The 20,081-nt window shown below is 41.3% G+C and overlaps 1 protein-coding gene across 5 annotated transcripts in view; it reads right to left on the reverse strand.

Moving 5' to 3' along the window:
• The window catches only part of adad1 (adenosine deaminase domain containing 1 (testis-specific)), a 42,431-nt gene that overhangs the window by 808 nt on the left and 21,542 nt on the right, over positions 1–20,081 (reverse strand). For 4 of the 5 annotated variants that reach the window (XM_035424586.1, XM_035424587.1, XM_035424584.1 and 1 more), the window contains exon 11: positions 7,392–7,524. The exons of the other annotated variant lie outside the window; for it this stretch is intronic. In XM_035424586.1, coding sequence (XP_035280477.1) covers positions 7,392–7,524 — 133 coding nt within the window. The remainder of the gene's footprint in view (positions 1–7,391; positions 7,525–20,081) is intronic. 5 annotated transcript variants of the gene reach the window in all.

A 20,081-nucleotide genomic window follows, 5' to 3' on the forward strand; every position in this document is an offset into this window, starting at 1 on the left:
GTTGGTGTGCATTGTTTTGCCTTGTTTTGTTTATAAATTCAGTGTTTTGCGATAGCATCCAGAACTCTTTCACCAGAGAAGAGCTCATGAATATCAGGGAAACAACTCCTGTGGATTTATTTCCCAAGTTTCTCATCCCAACTGCGGAATTACTGGTCATTTTGGTCACACCCTTGTTCACGCAGTGAAACGCCGGAGGAGAGGGAAACATGCCGGTGCGCTCGTGCGTCTCCGCAGACGCGGTCTACGCACTCCGTTACCGGGAATATTTCTCTCTAAAGTGCGATCACTGTGCAATAAACTGGACGAACTTCAGCTACTGGTGGAGAAGAACAGAGACTTTTCTTCATCTTCCGTTTTGTGCTTCACGGAAACTTGGCTGTGTGGATCGATACCGGACTCTGCGCTGCAGCTAGCAGGCTTTCAGCTATTCATAGCGGATCGCGACACAGAGCGCTCCGGCAAAATGAAAGGTGGAGGTATTTGTTTTTATACTAACAGTGGCTGGTGTAAAGATGTTACAGTGATTATGCAGCACTGTTCTCCTGTTCTGGAAACTTTTTTCATTAACTGTAAACCCTTCTACTCCCCCCGCGAGTTCGCTTCATTCATTCCGGTCGGTGTTTACATTCCACCGCAAGCCCTCGTGTAGGAGGCACAGCGTATGCTCGCCGACCAGATACTGTGTGTGGAGCGGACAAACCCAGACTCTTTCGTTATTGTCCTCGGCAACTTTAACAAAGGGAATCTCAGCCACGAACTGCCTAAATACCGCCAGCTGATTAAATGCCCGACCAGAGAGGAGAACACTTTAGATCACTGTTACACTACAATCAACCGTGTCTATCACGCCGTCCCCCGCGCTGCACTGGGACACTCTGACCACGTCATAGTCCACCTGATTCCTGCATACAGGCAGAAATTAAAACTCTGCAAAACTGTTGTGAGGACATCTAAGAAGTGGACCAGTGAAGCTATAGAGGATCTTCGCACGTGCTTGGACTGTACTGACTGAGATGTTTTCAGGACTGCTACCAACAGTCTGGATGAGTACACAAAGGCTGTGTACATTCATCAGCTTCTGTGAGGACAGCTGTGTACCATCACGCACCAGGGTTAGTTACAACAATGACAGACAGCTAAGGCTGGCAAAGGAGGAAGCATTTAGGAGTGGGGACAAGGACCGGTTTAAAGAGTCTAAATACAGGTTTAGCAAGGCAGTGAGAGATGCTAAACGACTGTACTCTGAGAAACTTCAACAGCAGTTCTCAGAAAACAACTCAGCTGGACCAGACTCTGTCTCTCCCTCCACCCTGAAGCACTGTGCCGATCAGCTGTCTCTGGTGTTCACAGACATTTTTAACACCTCACTGGAGACATGCCACGTACCAGGCTGCTTCAAGACCTCCACCATTATCCCCGTCCCTAAAAAAACAAGGACCACAGGACTCAATGACTACAGACCCGTCGCCCTGACCTCTGTGGTAATGAAGTCTTTTGAGCGCCTTGTACTGTCCCACCTTAATACCATTATGGACTCACTCTTGGACCCCCTGCAGTTCGCATACAGAGCCAACAGGTCTGTGGACGATGCCGTAAACATGGCCCTCCACTTCATCCTCCAGCACCTGGACACTGCAGGAACCTACGCCAGGATCCTGTTTGTGGACTTCAGCTCCACCTTCAATACCATCATCCCGGCTCTACTACAGGACAAGCTCTCCCAGCTGCACGTGCCTGACTGCACCTGCAGGTGGATCACCGACTTCCTGTCTGACAGGAAGCAGCACGTGAAGCTGGGGAAACACGTCTCCCGACTCCCGGACCATCAGCACCGGCTCCCCTCAAGGCTGCGTCCTTTCCCCTCTACTCTTCTCCCTGTATACAAACAGCTGCACCTCCAGTCATCAGTCAGTCAAGCTCCTGAAGTTTGCAGACGACTCCACTCTCATTGGACTCATCTCTGGTGGAGATGAGTCCGCCTACAGGAGAGAGATTGAACATCTGGTGTCCTGGTGCAGCCATAACAACCTGGAGCTCAACGCCCTAAAGACAGTGGAGATGGTTGTGGACTTCAGAAGGAACCCAGCCCCACCCTCCCCCATCACCCTGTGTGACTCTCCAGTCGACACTGTGGAGTCCTTCCGCTTCCTGGGCACCATCATCACCCAGGACCTCAAGTGGGAGCTGAACATCAGCTCCCTCACCAAGAAGGCTCAGCAGAGGATGTACTTCCTGCGGCAGCTGAAGAAGTTCAACCTGCCAATGCCAATGATGGTGCACTTCTACACTGCCATCATTGAGTCCATCCTCACCTCCTCCATCACCATCTGGTACGCTGCTGCCACTGCCAAGGACAAGGGCAGACTGCAGCGTATCATTCGCGCTGCTGAGAGGGTGATTGGCTGCAACCTGCCATCCCTCCAGGACCTGCACACCTCCAGGGCCCTGAGGCGGGCAGAAAAGATTGTGGCCAACCCCTCCCACCCTGGACACAAACTCTTTCAAACACTCCCCTCCGGCAGGAGGCTGCGGTCCATCAGGACCAAAACCTCACGACACAAGAACAGTTTTTTCCCGACTGCAGCTGGCCTCATCAACAAGGCCCGGGACCCCCACTGACACTGTCTGTTATCCTGACCCCCACGGACACCAAACAGAAAGCACCTGTACTTATTCTAACACTTTGTCCCCTTGCACTATTGTTTATTGTTTACTGTTTACCGTTTGCACTGTGTTTATGTTATATTTATGTTATTGCATGTTTTATTTTATTTTATTTCATTTTATTTATTTTATGTTCACTGTTATGCATCACCAGACCAAAACAAATTCCTTGTATGTGTAAATCTACTTGGCAATAAAACCTGATTCTGATTCTGATTCTGATGCACACACACTTTGTAGCATGTTACAAATTTTGTGCTTGGAAAAGGTACACATTTCTTAGGTGAATGATAACGATTGGTAGGCAATTCACGATACAAATAAAAAGTACTTTTTTAAAGTATATGATTATTATTTTTTTTTTTTAGTTTTATTATTAGTACTATACAGCTACAGTTCACAACTATGTTAGCCACTCTGTAAGAGGGTACAGGTACCTTAGCCTTGTTATAATAAACAGGTACAGTGCACAGGAAACCTAGCTTCTCTGTAAGACACATTTACAGTGCACAGAGACCTTAGCCTCCCTCTAAGACACAGTTACAGTGCACAGAGACCTTAGCCTCACTGTAAGACCCAGTTACAGTGCACTGGGACCTTAGCCTCCCTCTAAAACCGCGTTTCCACCGCAGGAACTTTACCCCGGAACTAGGAACCTTTTGAGGAACTCAGTGCGTTTCGACCGCAGGAACTAGGGTCTAAATTAAGTACCGGGGACTTTATTATGATGTCCCTGCTCGGGGGGTAGTACTTTCCAAAAGTACCTGAACTTTTGGGGTGGGGCGCAAGCGCTGAAAATTTCTGATTGGTCGACTAGGCTACTCGCAGTGTTTTATTTCAACCGCCATTTTTAAAAATATGCCGCCGCAAACCGATTTATTTTCATAATAACTTGAAATCAAACTTGTATGTTATGCGGCGCAGTAGCCTACTTTTGGTTATAGCCTGCCAACGTCTTGGAATTATAACGTGTATGCTCTTTTGTTCTTTTCTTGCTTTAGTATTCGTTTTATGAAATGTTAAGCATTCGTGCTGGGACAGCACGTACCAAAACGGTTTAATTTGGTTGCTGAATATTTTCTTCCGGATTTTCTTTGTTAGCCCGTTGTAATTGACTCAAAACGTTTGATACAGTTATGTGAGGTATGCGGTAGTTCTGCGTAATTTACACTGGTGATACAGTAACAGCGAACTGGAAATCACCTTCCGCACTTTTTGTCAGGGTAAAATAACAGGTTAATTCTAGTAATCGTCCCTTTTGCTTTTTCAGACTGACATAATTTTACTCTGCCATTCTTCAATTCCACAAAAATACCAGGAAGACTATGGACTAATTTATGGTGCATGGTTCGCATCTGGAGGGCACACTTCGCTGCTCGGCTAGCAGTAACTTTGAAGGAAAGCAAACGGTGGCTGTACGACTGCTAATTTAAATTTTCACGCAAGTCCGAGTTTACGTTCTATTCGTCATTTTGCGATTAGCCTATATGGAATTGACAATGAAAAAGTAATCAATTCAACAGCAAATTGTTTACGACGTGTGCATGTTTTCTGCTGTTGTTGCCAGTTATTTGTGGAATGTGAATGCATTCTGTCACCTAAGATGTCAAGACATGAAAGTGAATGTTCGCATAAAAACATAATGAATGCGTCTGAGAGGATATATAAAACAGTTACAATCTGTTGGCCTGTTATATCCTATTTGTTGCATAACAACGGTCCAAGTCCAACTACCAACGACAATTTTGCTTGACAACGGTAAAATATGCCCTAACGGCCGCGGAAGAATATTTCAATTTCAGGTGATTAAATCGATTAAAAAATCAATAAATACAAAAGTAACCATATATAGTCATTGTTGGTAACCCGTTGTATATAAGTGGAATAAACCCCTCCGGGCTGCCCCGGTTATTAGAAAATAATGTAGGCTACTTCGGTGGTAGTATGGGGTTACAGAAGAAATCATAGGACAGATGGACCGATGACAACGTCGCTTTTTCATATGTCAGTGGGCTAATTTGCCTAATCTTTGCGGGACTTTAGACCGCGGTGGAAACACAGTGGGCTAAAGGAACCTTTTAGTTCCTTGAAAAGTAGTTCCTGGGACTAAAAGTATTTTTAGTGGTGGAAACCAAGCGGCCAAAACCAGACTTCGTTTTTGAAGCTCATTTCCTGGTCTTGTTGTTCCTGGTTGCTCACTAGCGCCACTACGGTTGGCTCCAGTATAGGTGTTTTCATATCCGGTTTCCATGTAAGTCTACGGTACAAATGCGGTCAAAATACAAAGTCAATAATTTTTTCTCATGAGAACAAATAGTCACAATATGTGTATTTTATTCGTCTTATGACTGTCCATGGGTCGATTTCATGATTTATTGTGTCATTTGGGCACTGTTATAATATTTGTTGTGGACCAATGAGGTACAGTTTGCGTCACTTCCTGATTACTGCGGAGGACTAAGCTACAGTAGGGGCTACAGGCTATGGTCACTGGGTGGGAGGTGGCGCCTCTTGGCCTTGACATTGCGGCTCCGACTACGGTCCACCTGTGCAAAGTCAGAAAATGCAGGCATCCCATTTCGTAGTGATTTCATTATGGCGTCTGCTATTTACAGCTGCACTAGACGACCATAAAATAATCCTCCTCTGAAGTTTTTCAGTAGCCGAGTCATTTACTATTTCCTTTAGCCTACTTAACCAAATAATTAGTTGGCAGAAAGCGTAATCAGCTTGCTATATTTGGTAGTCCAGTAGCCTATGCTAAAACAGTTCGCAACTTTGGCTACCAAGCCATTTGACTAGCTAGCTAACCCTAACCGGCAAATATTCAATCTGTCAAATGTGTTTGACGGCTTGTCAGTCGTGTACATTCCGTAAATGTCTACCTGGGCCATGCTTCACGCATGTGACAAAGCTCCTATAATCCCGATTTTGGGATAAACACTGCAAAATTTTCAGTTTCACAAAGCGAATTAAGAGTCTTAAGGTTTATTTGCTGAATAACATACAACACACGATGAAATCACACACACAGAATTTAACGAAATTAACCATTTTTGTAAGACTGGCATTTAGAAAGGAACATGTTTTTAGCATTTAAGAGACCGACAAGAGCATTTAAGACAGTGGTTCTCAGAATCGGTCCTGGGGGCTCCTTGCGTATATTGGCTTTCCTCCATTGGTTTTGATGATTTACAAGAAAAAAAATATAATAGCCTAATAATAATTAGAAATTCAATGTACATTATTTTTGTCTTCATGCTCCAGGTGGAAAACTTGCTGTACAAAGTGCGTTGTCATATTTACCCGCCTGCAGATCAGTTATTAAAATACTTGGTAGATGTTAATCACCGCTGATAGTGTTAATTTTTATTTGGTAGAAAGTGACTTGCAAACGATTGGTCAGCTAGCGTCACCCAGCAAGTGAACACCACAAATGGCGATGGAGTAGCTAGTAGCAGTTACTGGCTCATTAACTGACTGTGGCGAAAACCTACGACGATAACTTCCTCGGTTAACAGCAGGTCTACCAGACAGTTACGAAAATTAGCATAGTCAAATCACCAGTAGCCTACACATCTCTGATTGATTGACCATCAGTGTAGTTGATGTTCTTCCCCTGTGGTTCATATTGCTAATGCGTGAGCTAACCACAGATAGCCTACCTAGCTCACTGGCAAGCTGATATGCTAGCTAAGCATATTCGTTTTGCTGAGAAACATGAATTGAAGATAACTGAACATAATTGTATTATTAATGTCATACATATAACGTGATTACATGACACAGTACAGTCACAGATGGAAATTAAACTCCGTAAACATTTGATAATATATTTTAAAACATAACGGCAGACAGTCAGCTAGCCTCAAGTTCGTTCTGCAATCGTTCGTTCAGGTTGATGGGTTTTTCCGCACCGGACTGTCAATCACATTGTAAAAATCACAGAACCGCTTAACTCTATGGTTTTGGCTCCAAATCGACAACATGGCCGCGCCCGCCATTGAGCTTCAAAACGTGTTTTAGAGACCCACGGAGAGTCAATGGGTGACGTCACAGTAGCTTTGTCCATATTTTTTACAGTCTCTGGTGGAAACGCGGCTTAAGACACAGTTACAGTGCACAGGGACCTTAGGCTCCCTCTAAGACACAGTTACAGTGCACAGGGACCTTAGTCTCACTGTAAGACCCAGTTACAGCGCACAGGGACCTTAGCCTCCTTCTAAGACACAGTTACAGTGCACAGGGACTTCAGCCTCACTGTAAGGCACAGTTTCAGTGCACAGGGACCTTAGCCTGCCTCTAAGACACAATAGCAGTTTACAGGCACCTTAGCCTCTCAGTAAGAAAAAGTTAAAGTGCATAGGTACCTTAGTCATCCTGTATGACAAAGTTAAGCCACACAGGTATTTTAGACCTTCTATAACACACAGTTACAGTACACCAGTACCATAACCTCTCTGTAAGACAGTTACAGTGCACCGGTACCTTAGCCTCTCTGTAAGACACACTAACAGTGCACAGGCACCTTAGCCTCTCTGTAAGACAGTTACAATGCACCGGTACCTTAGCCTCTCTGTAAGACAGTTACAGTGCACCGGTACCTTAGCCTCTCTGTAAGACACAGTTACAATGCACCGGTACCTTAGCCTCTCTGTAAGACACAGTTACAATGCACCGGTACCTTAGCCTCTCTGAAAGACACAGTTACAGTGCACAGGTACCTTAGCCTCTCTGTAAGACACAGCAGCCAGCAGGTCGGGCCTCTGAGCTTCTTGTGCTACCAGGTTGAAGCGGCTCAGCATAGCGGCTTTGCACAGACGGCTGGCCAAGGCGGGGCCACTCTTAAACGGAGAGCTGGAAAATACCAAACGCTCCATTAGGAAACACCACAGAGCGAGGGTCCAAACCTTCCCCACCCCGACAGCAACCCCTACCCCAGTAGCCCACCCAACATGACCACCGTGCTTCCTCAAACAACAGCCCAGTGTGAACCTAAAGTACAGCATGACTCTGTGGACCAGCACAATGGCAGTGTGCATGACTGCAGTGTTTGAGTGTGTACATTCCTGTGTGTGTGTGGGTGCGTGTGCGGGTGTGTGTGTGTATGTGTTTGCGTGTGTCTGTGCATGTCTGTGGTGTCAGGACAGTGAGGATTAAATAAAATGCCTTAATGTTCTGAATCCAGTGGCCTTAACAGCCTTGTTCACCATTCGGCACTCTGAATACGGAACACAAGTCCATCAACAGTTTAAACATCTGACTTATCCAATATATAAAATATATATATATTTGACTTAATTCAGCAATTATTATCAAAGATATCAACTATCAGTCGCCAAATTGGTTGATAGGCAGAGCAACCTGTTCGATCAACATTTATCAAAATGTACAACTCACAACCAGACTAAAATTCATATCTGTAAGGTACATCATATGTAAACCATTTCTTGCTGCTAGATTAGAGGCGGTTAGAACAGATTGTGCCATGTCGTAACATTACACCACCAAACAAAACAAAAAAAGCAACATAGCCTAGGCTTTACCATTAAACCTGAAGATCATTCAATGTGTAATAACGTTGTAACAATGCGCTACTGTACACTAACATTAGACTCTACAGCAGTCTGAAACTCTGGGTATTGCACCCGAATAAAGAAATGCTTTGATTTCACGTCTAAGCTTGAGAGCTATTTCATGATCAATAGCTAACGGTAGGCCTACTTAGTAATCCTGTTCTGCGACAAGTTCTGGGAGAAAATGGGCACAGCAAATACTAACTGTAAGAGTTGTTGCAGTATTGTAGCGCCTCCAGGCTCCAGAAATAAAACCCATTTTTTGTGAGTTTCTTAATTTTTTGTAATAGAAAAAAGAATATTGCTTTCTTTGCATCAAGAGAAGGGGAAATGCTTAGGCTCACTTTACCCGCACAAAACAGTGGAAAGGGCATCATTTACATATCAAACCTCTGAATACAACAACTGACAAGGACAATATCCTTGATTCCAGCACATTCCAAAGTCAGTATTTATTGTTGCACTTTGTATCTCCCAGCATTTGACAATAGGCTATTGTTAAAATGCGTACGCCTATACAAAAATACTGTAGGCTATGTTAAGGTTGACAGTTACCATCCAAAACTGCAGAAAAATCACGGAAAACACTAAAAACGGAAAAAACTGTGAAAATGGCAAAAGAAAAAATGAGGAATGTCATGGGATCCATGGTACCTGCAACTTGAGTGACAAACACCCAGCCAGTTGGCTATTTCCTGATCACATCATGAAATCATCTTTATTATATGAAATTATTTCTGATCATCAAGCTATATTAATTTGGGGGTTATTTGGCCTGTTTTGTAACTTCCCTATCCCGTCAGTTGGGCCAAGTTTGAACTTTCTAGCTGATGTCTTGAGGTGTTGCTTCAGTATTTCTAGATAATCATTTTTCCTCATGATGCCATCTATTTTCTGAAGAGCACCAGTCCCTATTCCAGCAAAACACCCCCACAACATGATGCTGCCAACCCCAAGCTTCACAGCTGGGATGGTGTCCTTTGGATTAAAAGCCTCACCCTTTTTCCACCATATATAGAGCTGATCATTATGGCCAAAGTTAGATTTTTGTTTCATCAGACCAGAGAACACTCCTCCAAAAGGCTAGGTCTTTGTCCAGGTGATCACCTGCAAACTTCATTCTGGCTTTTTTTATCCCGGTCTTGGAGTAGGGGCTTCTTCCATGCGCGATGGACTTTCAGGTCATGGTGATGTAGGATTCTCTTAATGGTCGATGTAGATACTTTGGTACCTGATGCCTCCAACTCCTTGACCAGTTCTTTTGTTGTTGTCTTGAGGTTCAGTTGAACCTCTTGGACCACAGTTCGTTCAGCCCTGGGAGTGAATTTGTGCCTCATTTCTGAACGATGCAGTGTCTGTGTTAGGGTTGAACGATATATCGCAGTGATAATTACGACCATGAAATTCACTTTTTGTACGTCGCTTTGGATAAAAGCGTCTGCCAAATGAATGTAATGTAATGTAATGTAATGTAATTATTGCATGCAATAATGGTCGCCGCCACCGTGTGGCATACCACCTTTCTTTTTGTCTTTTTATCTTATATTAATTATACCTGAAGCGATAGCAAACAACCACGCTTTTGGAGGCTGCGTGAAACGCTTTCCAGAGAAAAAACGTCACCTATTGCGTGGCGAGTGGTGAGCTGAAAGTTGGTGGGGCGCAAAACTTTTCTTTAAACTAATCATTCTCACTAATCATTAAAACTAATCATTAAACTAATGATCTCAAACTGCTTTAATTAATTTTCAGTGATTAGCAAGCATGCAAGCAGTCCATCTGACTAATCAATTGGAAAGTGACACACAGCTTCTTTGCATTGTGTTAGGGAGATTAAATGATACATGCGATTTAAAAAAAAAAACAGTTTTAATCATTAGCAGTAACGGAAACTTCCCCTGATTTTCCTTGAGTATCAATGCAATTAATCCACAAAATAGGCTACTCAATACTATCATATATAGCCAGCTCTCCCCAAATAAGCAGTTTTAGCGAGTAGCCTAGGACTTATGGCCTACATTTATTTTCATTTGCAGTACGAAATTGTGCACATTTTTAATCAACATTATTTGTGGATACATGCACTTCTATCTCCGCACTCGTATTCATGGCAAATATTTGCAATGCGTAGATTGTAAACAATTTTGAAGTGCAGGTTTTGTTTTTGCTGGTTATTCTGAAAGCTAACACGGTAGATAACAGACTGGTGTATCTAGTTTGTTAAGTGTAGAATATTTGGAGATTAAAATGGATTTTTAACGGATAAATTGAATTGATGATTTAATCCCCCTAACACGGTATGAAGACGCTGTGTGTTAGGTTACTTGCCATTTGATTAATCCGATCGTTGGCACGCTTGAAAATAAAGGAAAATTAATGAAAACAGGTTGAGATCAATGATTAGTTTAAAGGGAAGTTTTGCGCCCCACCAAGCTGCAGTGCGACCTTGCTGCTGATTGGCTGTCAACACCCAGTAGGTAACAGCGGTTCCGTTTTTCTCCGGAAGCATTTTACACAGCCTCTTTAGTTGTTTAGTAACGCTTCAGGTATAATTAAAAAGAAGAAGACAAAAGAAAGGTGATACACCATACAGTGGCGATGACCGCTATTGCATGCGATAATTATCGCTACGATATATCGCCCAGCCCTAGTATGTGTTGTCCCAAGATTTTTATATCTACACACAATTGCTTGTACAGATGCTCATGGTACCTTCTGTTGTTTGTAAATGGCTCCTAAGGACTTGTGGAGGTCCACAATTTTCTTTCTGAGGTCTTGGCTGAGTCGCTTGGATTTCCCCATGGTATCAAGGGCAAAAAGGCAGTGGCTCTAAAGGTAGGCCCTTAAATACAGCTGCAGGTGCCAATTAACTCCCAACTAACTCCTAATTATGACAATTGGCCAATCAGAAGCTTCTAAAAAGTCATTACATCAATTTCTGGAATCTTCCAGACTGTTTAAAGAGACAGTCAACTTGGTGTATGTAAACTTTTGATGTGAACAAAGTAGATACATTTCTTTTGGCAAGTCAATTAGGGTATGGTAACATGAAATGTGCAGAGTTGTGAAAAAGTGAGTTTGAATATCTTTAACCTAGGTGTATGTAAACTTTTGGCCTCAACTGTAACTTAAAGGCAGTCAAAACCTAAAAGTATCGTTCATTGCACCAAAAAATGCACAGAGAATTTCTAATTGTTTTATGGGTGTTTTTTGCGCAATTTCTCCTACAGATGGCTTAGGTGGCTTGAGAAAATTCTGAGGCGGCCCGTCCAAGATATTTTAATGCAGGAAACACCCTGGAGTCTGTCAAAGTACGACTACGCCATCAGTACCCATGTGGTGTTTTCCATGTGTTCTGTTTACTGTGATTGGTTGAGCCTACTCAGCTTCCGCCACTTCCGACAGGACATTCTCGCCTATGTTTTCATTTCGGTAATTCACATTTTAAAGTGACCTGCTGACAGACTTTCTCATTTATGCATTGATTTCCGCTTGATACTGGAACTACTTCAGAGAATGTAGATTTCATCTATCAGGCCTCAATAACCATTATGTATATAGACATTCAAATTTTCAAACAATGATTTCAATTAAATGTTACAGATTGCTTTCAAATTTAAAATCAAAAAGAAAATGATCCTTTTGGCATTCTGTGGTCACGCTGGGTCTCTGACCCCCAACAGTTTGTGCCCTCTCAAGTAATAAAGTACTAAAAATTTCAAAAGAGAGAAAAACTCCAGGACACCCCAGGTCTGTATACATTTTCAAGACCCTCAGCATGATTCTAATTGGCCCAAGGATGTTTCTTTAATGTTTGAGGAAGGGAAAACAGGGCTAGAGAGGAGGCAGATCAAAATATATAGTCCGTCTCTCAAAGGCAATAATCAAAACAACGACATCAAAACTATGACGTGCATGCATGTGTTATGTGTGCGTGTTTATGTGTATGTGTGGTGAGATAAGGTTGCACTTTGCACTTAGCTGTTAGCTTTGAAAAATATAGTGACTGTACTTTCTGAACAGAGCAGGAAACAGACTCACTTCCTGTGCCATGATAGTAAGCAAGCAAGCCACAAGCAAAGCCTTTACATGCAACTGAGAGCTCTGCAAAAGTCAGCTGGAGACACAAACGCAACATAATCTCCATAACAAAACTAAGTGAACCAAACCACATCCTGTCAGAGTGAACCAAACTGCATCACCTCAAAGGGAATCTCACTAAATCCACTCAAAGTTAATCTCACTAAATCTACTCAGTGAATCAAACTACATCCCCTCTAAGTGAAACCCACTACATCCCCTCAAAATGTTCAACATTTGGTTCTTTGTACAGTTCCTTAGGGCAGGAAAAAGCTCATAAAACCAGCTGCTAAAATAAATGTCTGCCCTAACTATGGGTGGGCGATATATTGTGTATACCCTGTTGTCAAGTTCAATTTTGTACATGATTTTAAGGATATCTATGCATGTGGCATTATGCCATATTAAAATTAAGTGACTTATTGAGTGATTGATGTGTATGTCCACATATGTGTTTAAAGGTATACTATGTAGGATTCGGCAGCCCTTCAAGACTGTGTTCGTCATCAAATAAGTCTCCTCAACCCCACCCACACCTCCGTTGAGGACACACCCTTGAGCGCTACAAGCAAAATGTAAAGCAAAGAGGTGAGGTGGTCAGATTTTTAAAGAATTTTTTGCAACACGAATGATTCCATATAGACGGTCAACAGTAAATAGGCTGTGTTGAGTGCACCCATCAGTGTGTGAGAAAATCATAAGGTAGATAATCCGTAGTGCTGTGCTGAAGCTATTATGTGTGTCCTCCTTTGGAATTTAGCTATTCCGGACATTTAGTTACAATTGGGATGTAAACACGAAATCCTGTGTGGAATAAGTAACATTAGCAGGCCATAGGTCTATCATAGCTAGCTAATACACTTGTAAAGTGAATGACTTTGTCATGAAGTTATCCGTAGCCTATACAAATATTAGCTTCTTTATTTTTTCAAATGCACCATAATAAGTACGTTCATGCCAACGGATAACTGGTAGTTTATGTGAATAGCGCTCCGCGGCAGAGCTCATTTTCAGCTCTTCAGCGTAACTTCCGGTGACGCTCAATAACCGGAAGTCAGACAACAAAGCAGTCACATTAGTACACACGTCTATGGAGAAGGTGTCAGAATCGGTAAAGTTACAGACTTTCAGTAAGAAATTTTGTAAGAAATCATGGTTTATATTAAACATTGCTGTTATGCGACATGCAATAGCGACATTCGGTACACAGACCGACCATTTATGGCGGGTGTAGGATTTATAAGCTTCCCTAAACCCAAGATGCAACTGGAGAAGTGTCAGCGTTGGATTAGGGCTTGTGGCCGTCCAAAAGTGCAACTGAGTGTGGAAAAGGTGAATAAAAGCATGTTCATTTGCACAAAACATTTTGTTGGAGGCAATGGACCAACTGATGATCACCCTGATTCCATCCCTGCAAGATATCATTCAGAGCAGGTAAGTTAATCTTACACCTACTGTTTTATTAGACAAAGATCTTCTAGTAGGCCTAAAGAATGATATTGTTAGCTAGCACAGTTTATGCATGAGTAGCGTAAGAGGAGCCTAGAGGTGTACAAAATAGCCTCTGGTTCCACAGATCTATCAGTACACAGTATCCAACAATCATGCCAATGTGTTAATAAGCCACATTTACTTTACTCCCCAACATATCAAGCCTACATAAATTACATTTTTAATGATGTCAAATTATGTAAAAATATGGATTTTTTGTTTTGTATGGTGTTGACTGTCATTGTACAGATGAAAATGTGCCCAAATTTTTTTTCAATAAAAAATAGGGAATATAATTTTGAGATTCAATGGGAAGTGTTAGAGAATATTTAACATATCTAAACTGACGTGAAGTTGAGGATTCTGGCTGTTACCGCTGTATACAAGCCTATTTATATCCGTCTTCAAGTGGGATGTGTTTTGAGGGGAAATTTGTGTAATCAGAGGATATTATATAATCAGGAAAAACTGAGGGGCTGATGCCATCCTGTATCTGATCACTGATAGATTGTTCCCTTATTTCCAGGTGCAGCGTTTCTCAAGAAAAAGAAAGCCAGACATGGCACGAGAATTCTCCCTTGCAGTTAATGAGGCGTGAAATGGCCGTCGCAAGAAAGTTAGACAATACAGTGACTGTGTTCTATTTTCATGCACAGGAGCCGGAGACGTGCTACATTATTGTACTGTATATATTGACAACCTACTTAAGCTGTTTTATTGCCAGTGCTAATAAAACACGCGCTGTGAACCCATTCCATCCTGTCTGCCTGTGATTTCTGCCAGAGTAGCGTCGGTCGGGAACGAGGGGTTACATCTGGTGTACGCTACTTCCTTGTTCAGGTTTTCCATTCTCCTCCCCTGACGTTGAAGGCACTGGTCCGCTATGTCAGCCGCTTTATTCGGGCGCACCCAGTAATCAACAGGACTTTCATGGGCTTTAGGCAGAGTGTTATATAAGTCAGCTGGAGGCATGCAAGAATACGACAGGTCACCAAAGTGTTGCTTCAGGATGGCACAACACTATGAAACTCAGCAGTACATTGTGGCCCTGGTACCTCATCGGGTGTTAAAATCATTTTAATTTATATTTATATTAGCATTTAGGTTGGAAGTTGGTAGTACAGCCATTATGACAATAGGCGCTAAACAAAAAAGCGCATTTCCACGTCTGACTTCCGTTCCGCTAGTAGAAATATGATGTCACCAGTGACGTTGCCGCCGTGGAACGCTATTGTAGCTACCTTATCTGACCTGTGTTCTGTAGTTGTTCCAGCAAAAGTATGCGGTTATTGTGTGTCACTTTAGATAAAAATGTCTGCCAAATAAAATGTAATCTAATCTCATATTACACTGTTAAATTTCTGATGTATAGTTATAAATAATACGTTGAACGTTTAGCAAATATTGATTTAGCATAATTTTCAATACCACAATGAAAGTAACAACTTATGAATAGAATGTTTACTAAGCCATTGATTAGAATTTTTTTTTAGCTTTGTTAGTGAAGTTGACTATATGTAGTTAAATAGCATGCATGCTGTATCGAATTCAGTTCCCCTGATTGATATAAATGCAGGTGAATTACCGAGCTAGTTGTAACTATAAACAGTAACAGCAGTTCCCATGGGGGGAAGGACATCTTGACGGGAGAGCAGAATTCAATACGAAAGCTACTCAACCTTGGTATCTAGCTGCGTAACGTAACTATCTAAAAGTAACGATAATTACAGGTCCAACAGAAAACAGGCCAACTCTGTGTCGCTTTTCATCCCCTTAGTGACGCCACAGAGCACAAGCAATTCCAAGGATGACTCTAGTTTTTGAACGAGCCCTGTTGGCTTGTCTTTTTGCTTTGTGGTACCTAGACTTATCTGCCACTGCAGCAAATAACTATCCCAAACTACAGGCTCTGTAGCCAGGCGCACCCCTCCCCACACAGAAAAGAGTGCCACGCCCCGCAACATCCCGAACACATTGTAGAATAACAAACACAGATAAAATTTGCACAAATTTGGCAAAAGTATGAGATTGTCAGTGCATCATAGATGTCTTAGCCTAGTTATTTAACAACATTTTCAAGTAAAAAGTCCTACATAGTAAGCCTCTAATGTATCCTCATTGAATGGGCACAAATGTAATCTACGAATACAAATGCTTTGATAAGAGTTTTGAACTGTTTAGCCCACCCTTTCTTCAGAGTACTTTGCACACAACCCCTTGCACACATGCCAAATCTGGCCAATCCTTGCCCATTTAGGTTGGTACTCTATTTAGAGCTTTATAACTCTAGATGTGAGCATCACAAGCTGCGGTTACATGCACACTTTTTCATTCTGATTGAAATCATTCCGATTGAAGATTTCGTGTCAACTGTTTACATGGGATGTGATCTAATACGGTCTGGTGTTTACATGCGCCGACGCATTTAATCGGAACAGCTGTGTGACATGCGCAAAAGTGATGAATACATCGTAAAAAGGGAAGTTGGTGGGTCTGATCCACTTTTGTTGTTGTGGGATTTAGCCTTGTAATAGGTGGTTTTCAAAGTTTTCCGCGGTTTTTAATTTGTTCAAGGCTTCGGTCTATCCCGGCTTTGTTCATATTTTCGTGGACTTGTTTGTATAGGTCATTATTTCCAGAGAGATCGGGAGTATCGGGCTACAGTGAAACTTCACATTCTATCAGTTGCACTGACAACGCTCATACAAGGCATCCAACGTTGTTTTCTCAGCCAAAACTAAAATCTATGTTTTCAGTACTTTCACAATTTCTTCTGTGCCGGCAAATAAGTCAGAGGTGGTCCAGCGCTAGCTTTTGGTTGCTAAGGGGACGTGTATCCACAACCCTATATAAATGAATGGAACTTGACATAAAAGTGTCCTATCTTCCGTATTTGAGATTAATATGACGTCGCTATCAGCACGTCTAGTAATCCGTACATATTCACCAAGTCGCAGGACGCAAAATAGCCGTTAGGAAAATAGTTTGAAATTATTAAGTGACGTCTGCGCCATTGCTTTTAATGAGTCGCGATGAGATAATTCCGAGTGTGTTGTTTGTCTTAAAGTTGATACTGTAAATAAGACTGTATTAATATAACTACATGTATATGTATGAAGTTGGTTTTTTACATTTAGAAAGTTTATTATGTGTATTTTTACGACTTACATTTTAATAGGTAACAATGTCCAGTTCTCTAATAAATATGAAGTAAATACACTACCAATTAAGGTGGTCGATACACGTCCCCCCCCCCCCCCCCCCCCCCCCCTCGGGTGGTCGATAATATGTGCTCTCACTCTAGCTAGCTATGTAGTTAGTACAGGTGCGCCGTGGGTCTGGACGGTTTTGTGCTTGTTTATTTGAAAACATAGCGGCATGGCTGACACTACAGAGGAGTTAGTCCCTAAAAAAAATCGACGTCTGTGATATGGAACTGGTTTGGGTTTTCCAAAACCAACACAGTGCAAAACACCATTATTTGCAAAGAAAATGCTCACACATCGGATGGAAACACGACGAACCTTTTTAATCACCTCAAGAGAAAGCATTGTTGAATGTTAATACTTTGCAGAATTGCACTTGATTAAAATCTGGTACTTTGGCCCAAATGGTCTCTGTTATTCTTTTTCTTTTCAGTTTTGTTCCCTTGAAAGGCAATATTTTCTTAAATTGGGATATTAGTTTGATTGCACTGTTCATTCACTTGCAAAATAGTCTTAAATACCAACATGAAAAAGAATCGTGATCATGCATGAAAAAAGTGCTATGATATTTTTGCCATGTCGCCCACCCCTACGTCTAGGCGTCCAATAATGTTCAATTCTATCAGAGTTCAGATTAAAAACAAACTCTCCACTGTGGTCCAGTTCTGCTTGGAAGCCGCCAACACGCATTTACGTAAAGATGGTGGGCATGCGCAGGAAGAACGCAGCCAGAAAATAATCAGTTTCATCGTTTACATGGTACAATTTTTCTTTTCATCGGTTTATGAAAAGGTTTAAACTACCCCTCTGCAACCGATTGAAATTTCAATCGGTTTGGGCCTGTTTATTCTGATTGAGGTGTTTATATGGAGCATTTTCATTCTGCTTGGGCTTTTAAACCGATTTTAATCTGAATATTAGGCTCCATGAAACCCAGCTACAGAGACTTGAAAAATGGTTTAAATGAAGCAAGACATTTGTACCATTTACAATACTAGTATTGTGATATTAGTATTATATTCATAATTTAAGAAGAAATAAAGTTCCACAAATGCAATTGTTCAGGCAAAAAAGCAATGAATGAATGAATGAATGAATGAATGAATGAATGAATGAAATGAATTAGCTCTTTTTTAGTATGCAATGAAATACTGAGAGATCCCATATATACAGCAGGTTAAACTATACATGTCCTTGATCAAAAGTTCATAAAATCTGAGGGTGGATTTGTAAAACTACTAAAGATCTATGAAGCAAAAACTAAGCAGTGTACCCTGCGCCTCCAAATCTATCCAAAATGTCTAAATTATGCATTGCTGTAAATCACAACATGTTCACGTATTTCACAACAAATCAACTGTTTTGACTCAAGAAACTCGCTGTTGCATCATTTTCAAGTGGGTATTACAAGCTTTTCATCAGTACAGTGGTCCAAAATATCCAGGGCTGCAGAAACATATCCAGAATCTCTCCAAAATTGAATAAAATGCTTTTTGTCCATTATAAAGCATATAAATGAGCCCCTTATGAAGGTTTAAGATGAAACATTGCTATCAGATTGAAAAAATAATGCAAAAATATCGTCACACAATGCGGTACAGTACCTAAATGTGTAATAATTAACTCGTGTGTATTTCTATACCCTGTACTCTCGTATGTTTTCTTGTATGGGGATGAGACAACATGAAAACAATTTTCAACCGTCCACCACGTTTTGGCAATGTTCCAACTCTCACGTCATCACTGTTGCATGCTTCACAAAAACTATTAACCTGCCATCTAACGCTTACATTACAGTGTGAAATATCCACATTATATAACATTATATAATGAAGTCTCGTATGTATTTCTGTACTCTACAGTATATTTTCTTGTATGGGGATGGATGACATGAAAACAATATTCAACTGTCCACCACGTTTTGGCAATGTTCCAACTCTTACATCATAAATGGTGCATGCAACACAAAAACTACTAAGCTACCAACGAATGCTTATATTGCAGTGTGAAATATCCATTATAAAATACCACTAACCTATTTAAAGACACTCAGTTTCAAAAAGAATGTATATAACCGAAATATTTTGAGCAGTAATACTTACATAGCAGTGATGAAATGCTATCTGTGTTCAGTAGATAGAGACTGAGACAGTAAATCAATGCTGTGATTCCCTCCTCTTCTGTCTTACTCCAGAAAACGATGTCAGCTAGGGCTATCAGCAAACATATGGCTTAGCTATGCTCAGAAGTCCTCAATAATAATAATTTTCAAAGAAATTATGAAAATCATTGATAACGTTTTGTTGGGTGAGGTGTCTTTTACTGCTACCACAGAGTGAATGCGTAAGTGAATGCTATGATGAGAAAACTTTTGGTTACACTGAGCTATTTAACGCTGTTCCAAAAGTAAACTTACACGTTATACATCGTTAGAAAGGGTATACTGTCACCTACTGAATAAATGAATTGTCAATCAAGCCAGACTGTACTAAAAATGGCAACAAGGCCGTAAACAACACGTGTGGTATTACGCACAGCTATTTTGGAAGGTACCCAGGCGTCGCAAATGCACGTATATTTTACAAATGGATTGTCCAAGACAATATATGACCATTCAGTCTCAAAAGGGACTTCTCTACGCGTAAAACCTATGGTAAGGTTGTATATTTTTTCAATATTTAGTCCCAGACTGTAGTATGACATGATATAATTTTTGAAACCTTTGTCTTGTTTATTTCATTATTCAGTGAGTAGCGTTTTCACTGCTGTATAGGCATATCTTAGGGCTATTGTTGGGTTTATCTTGTTGCTATGACGGAATATGATTTTTGAGTGGTGAAAGAATATTTGTATGAATGCCCAGATAGACAATATTGTCCATTACGTCATGGGTGGGGGGTGTAGTTGGAGATGAGACTGCAGGGAGGGGGTGCTTGTTAAATGAACGACCAGAGCGACAATGGTGGCGCTGCGAAACTCCGTATTCGGCATAGTTGTCGTGTATAGTCTACTAACGAAACTAAAACAAAGCGTTTCTGTTTTCAACTCATACTTTGGTTGC

This window comes from Anguilla anguilla, chromosome 7 (genome assembly GCF_013347855.1).
Source record: "Anguilla anguilla isolate fAngAng1 chromosome 7, fAngAng1.pri, whole genome shotgun sequence".
NCBI classification, from domain to species: domain Eukaryota; kingdom Metazoa; phylum Chordata; class Actinopteri; order Anguilliformes; family Anguillidae; genus Anguilla; species Anguilla anguilla.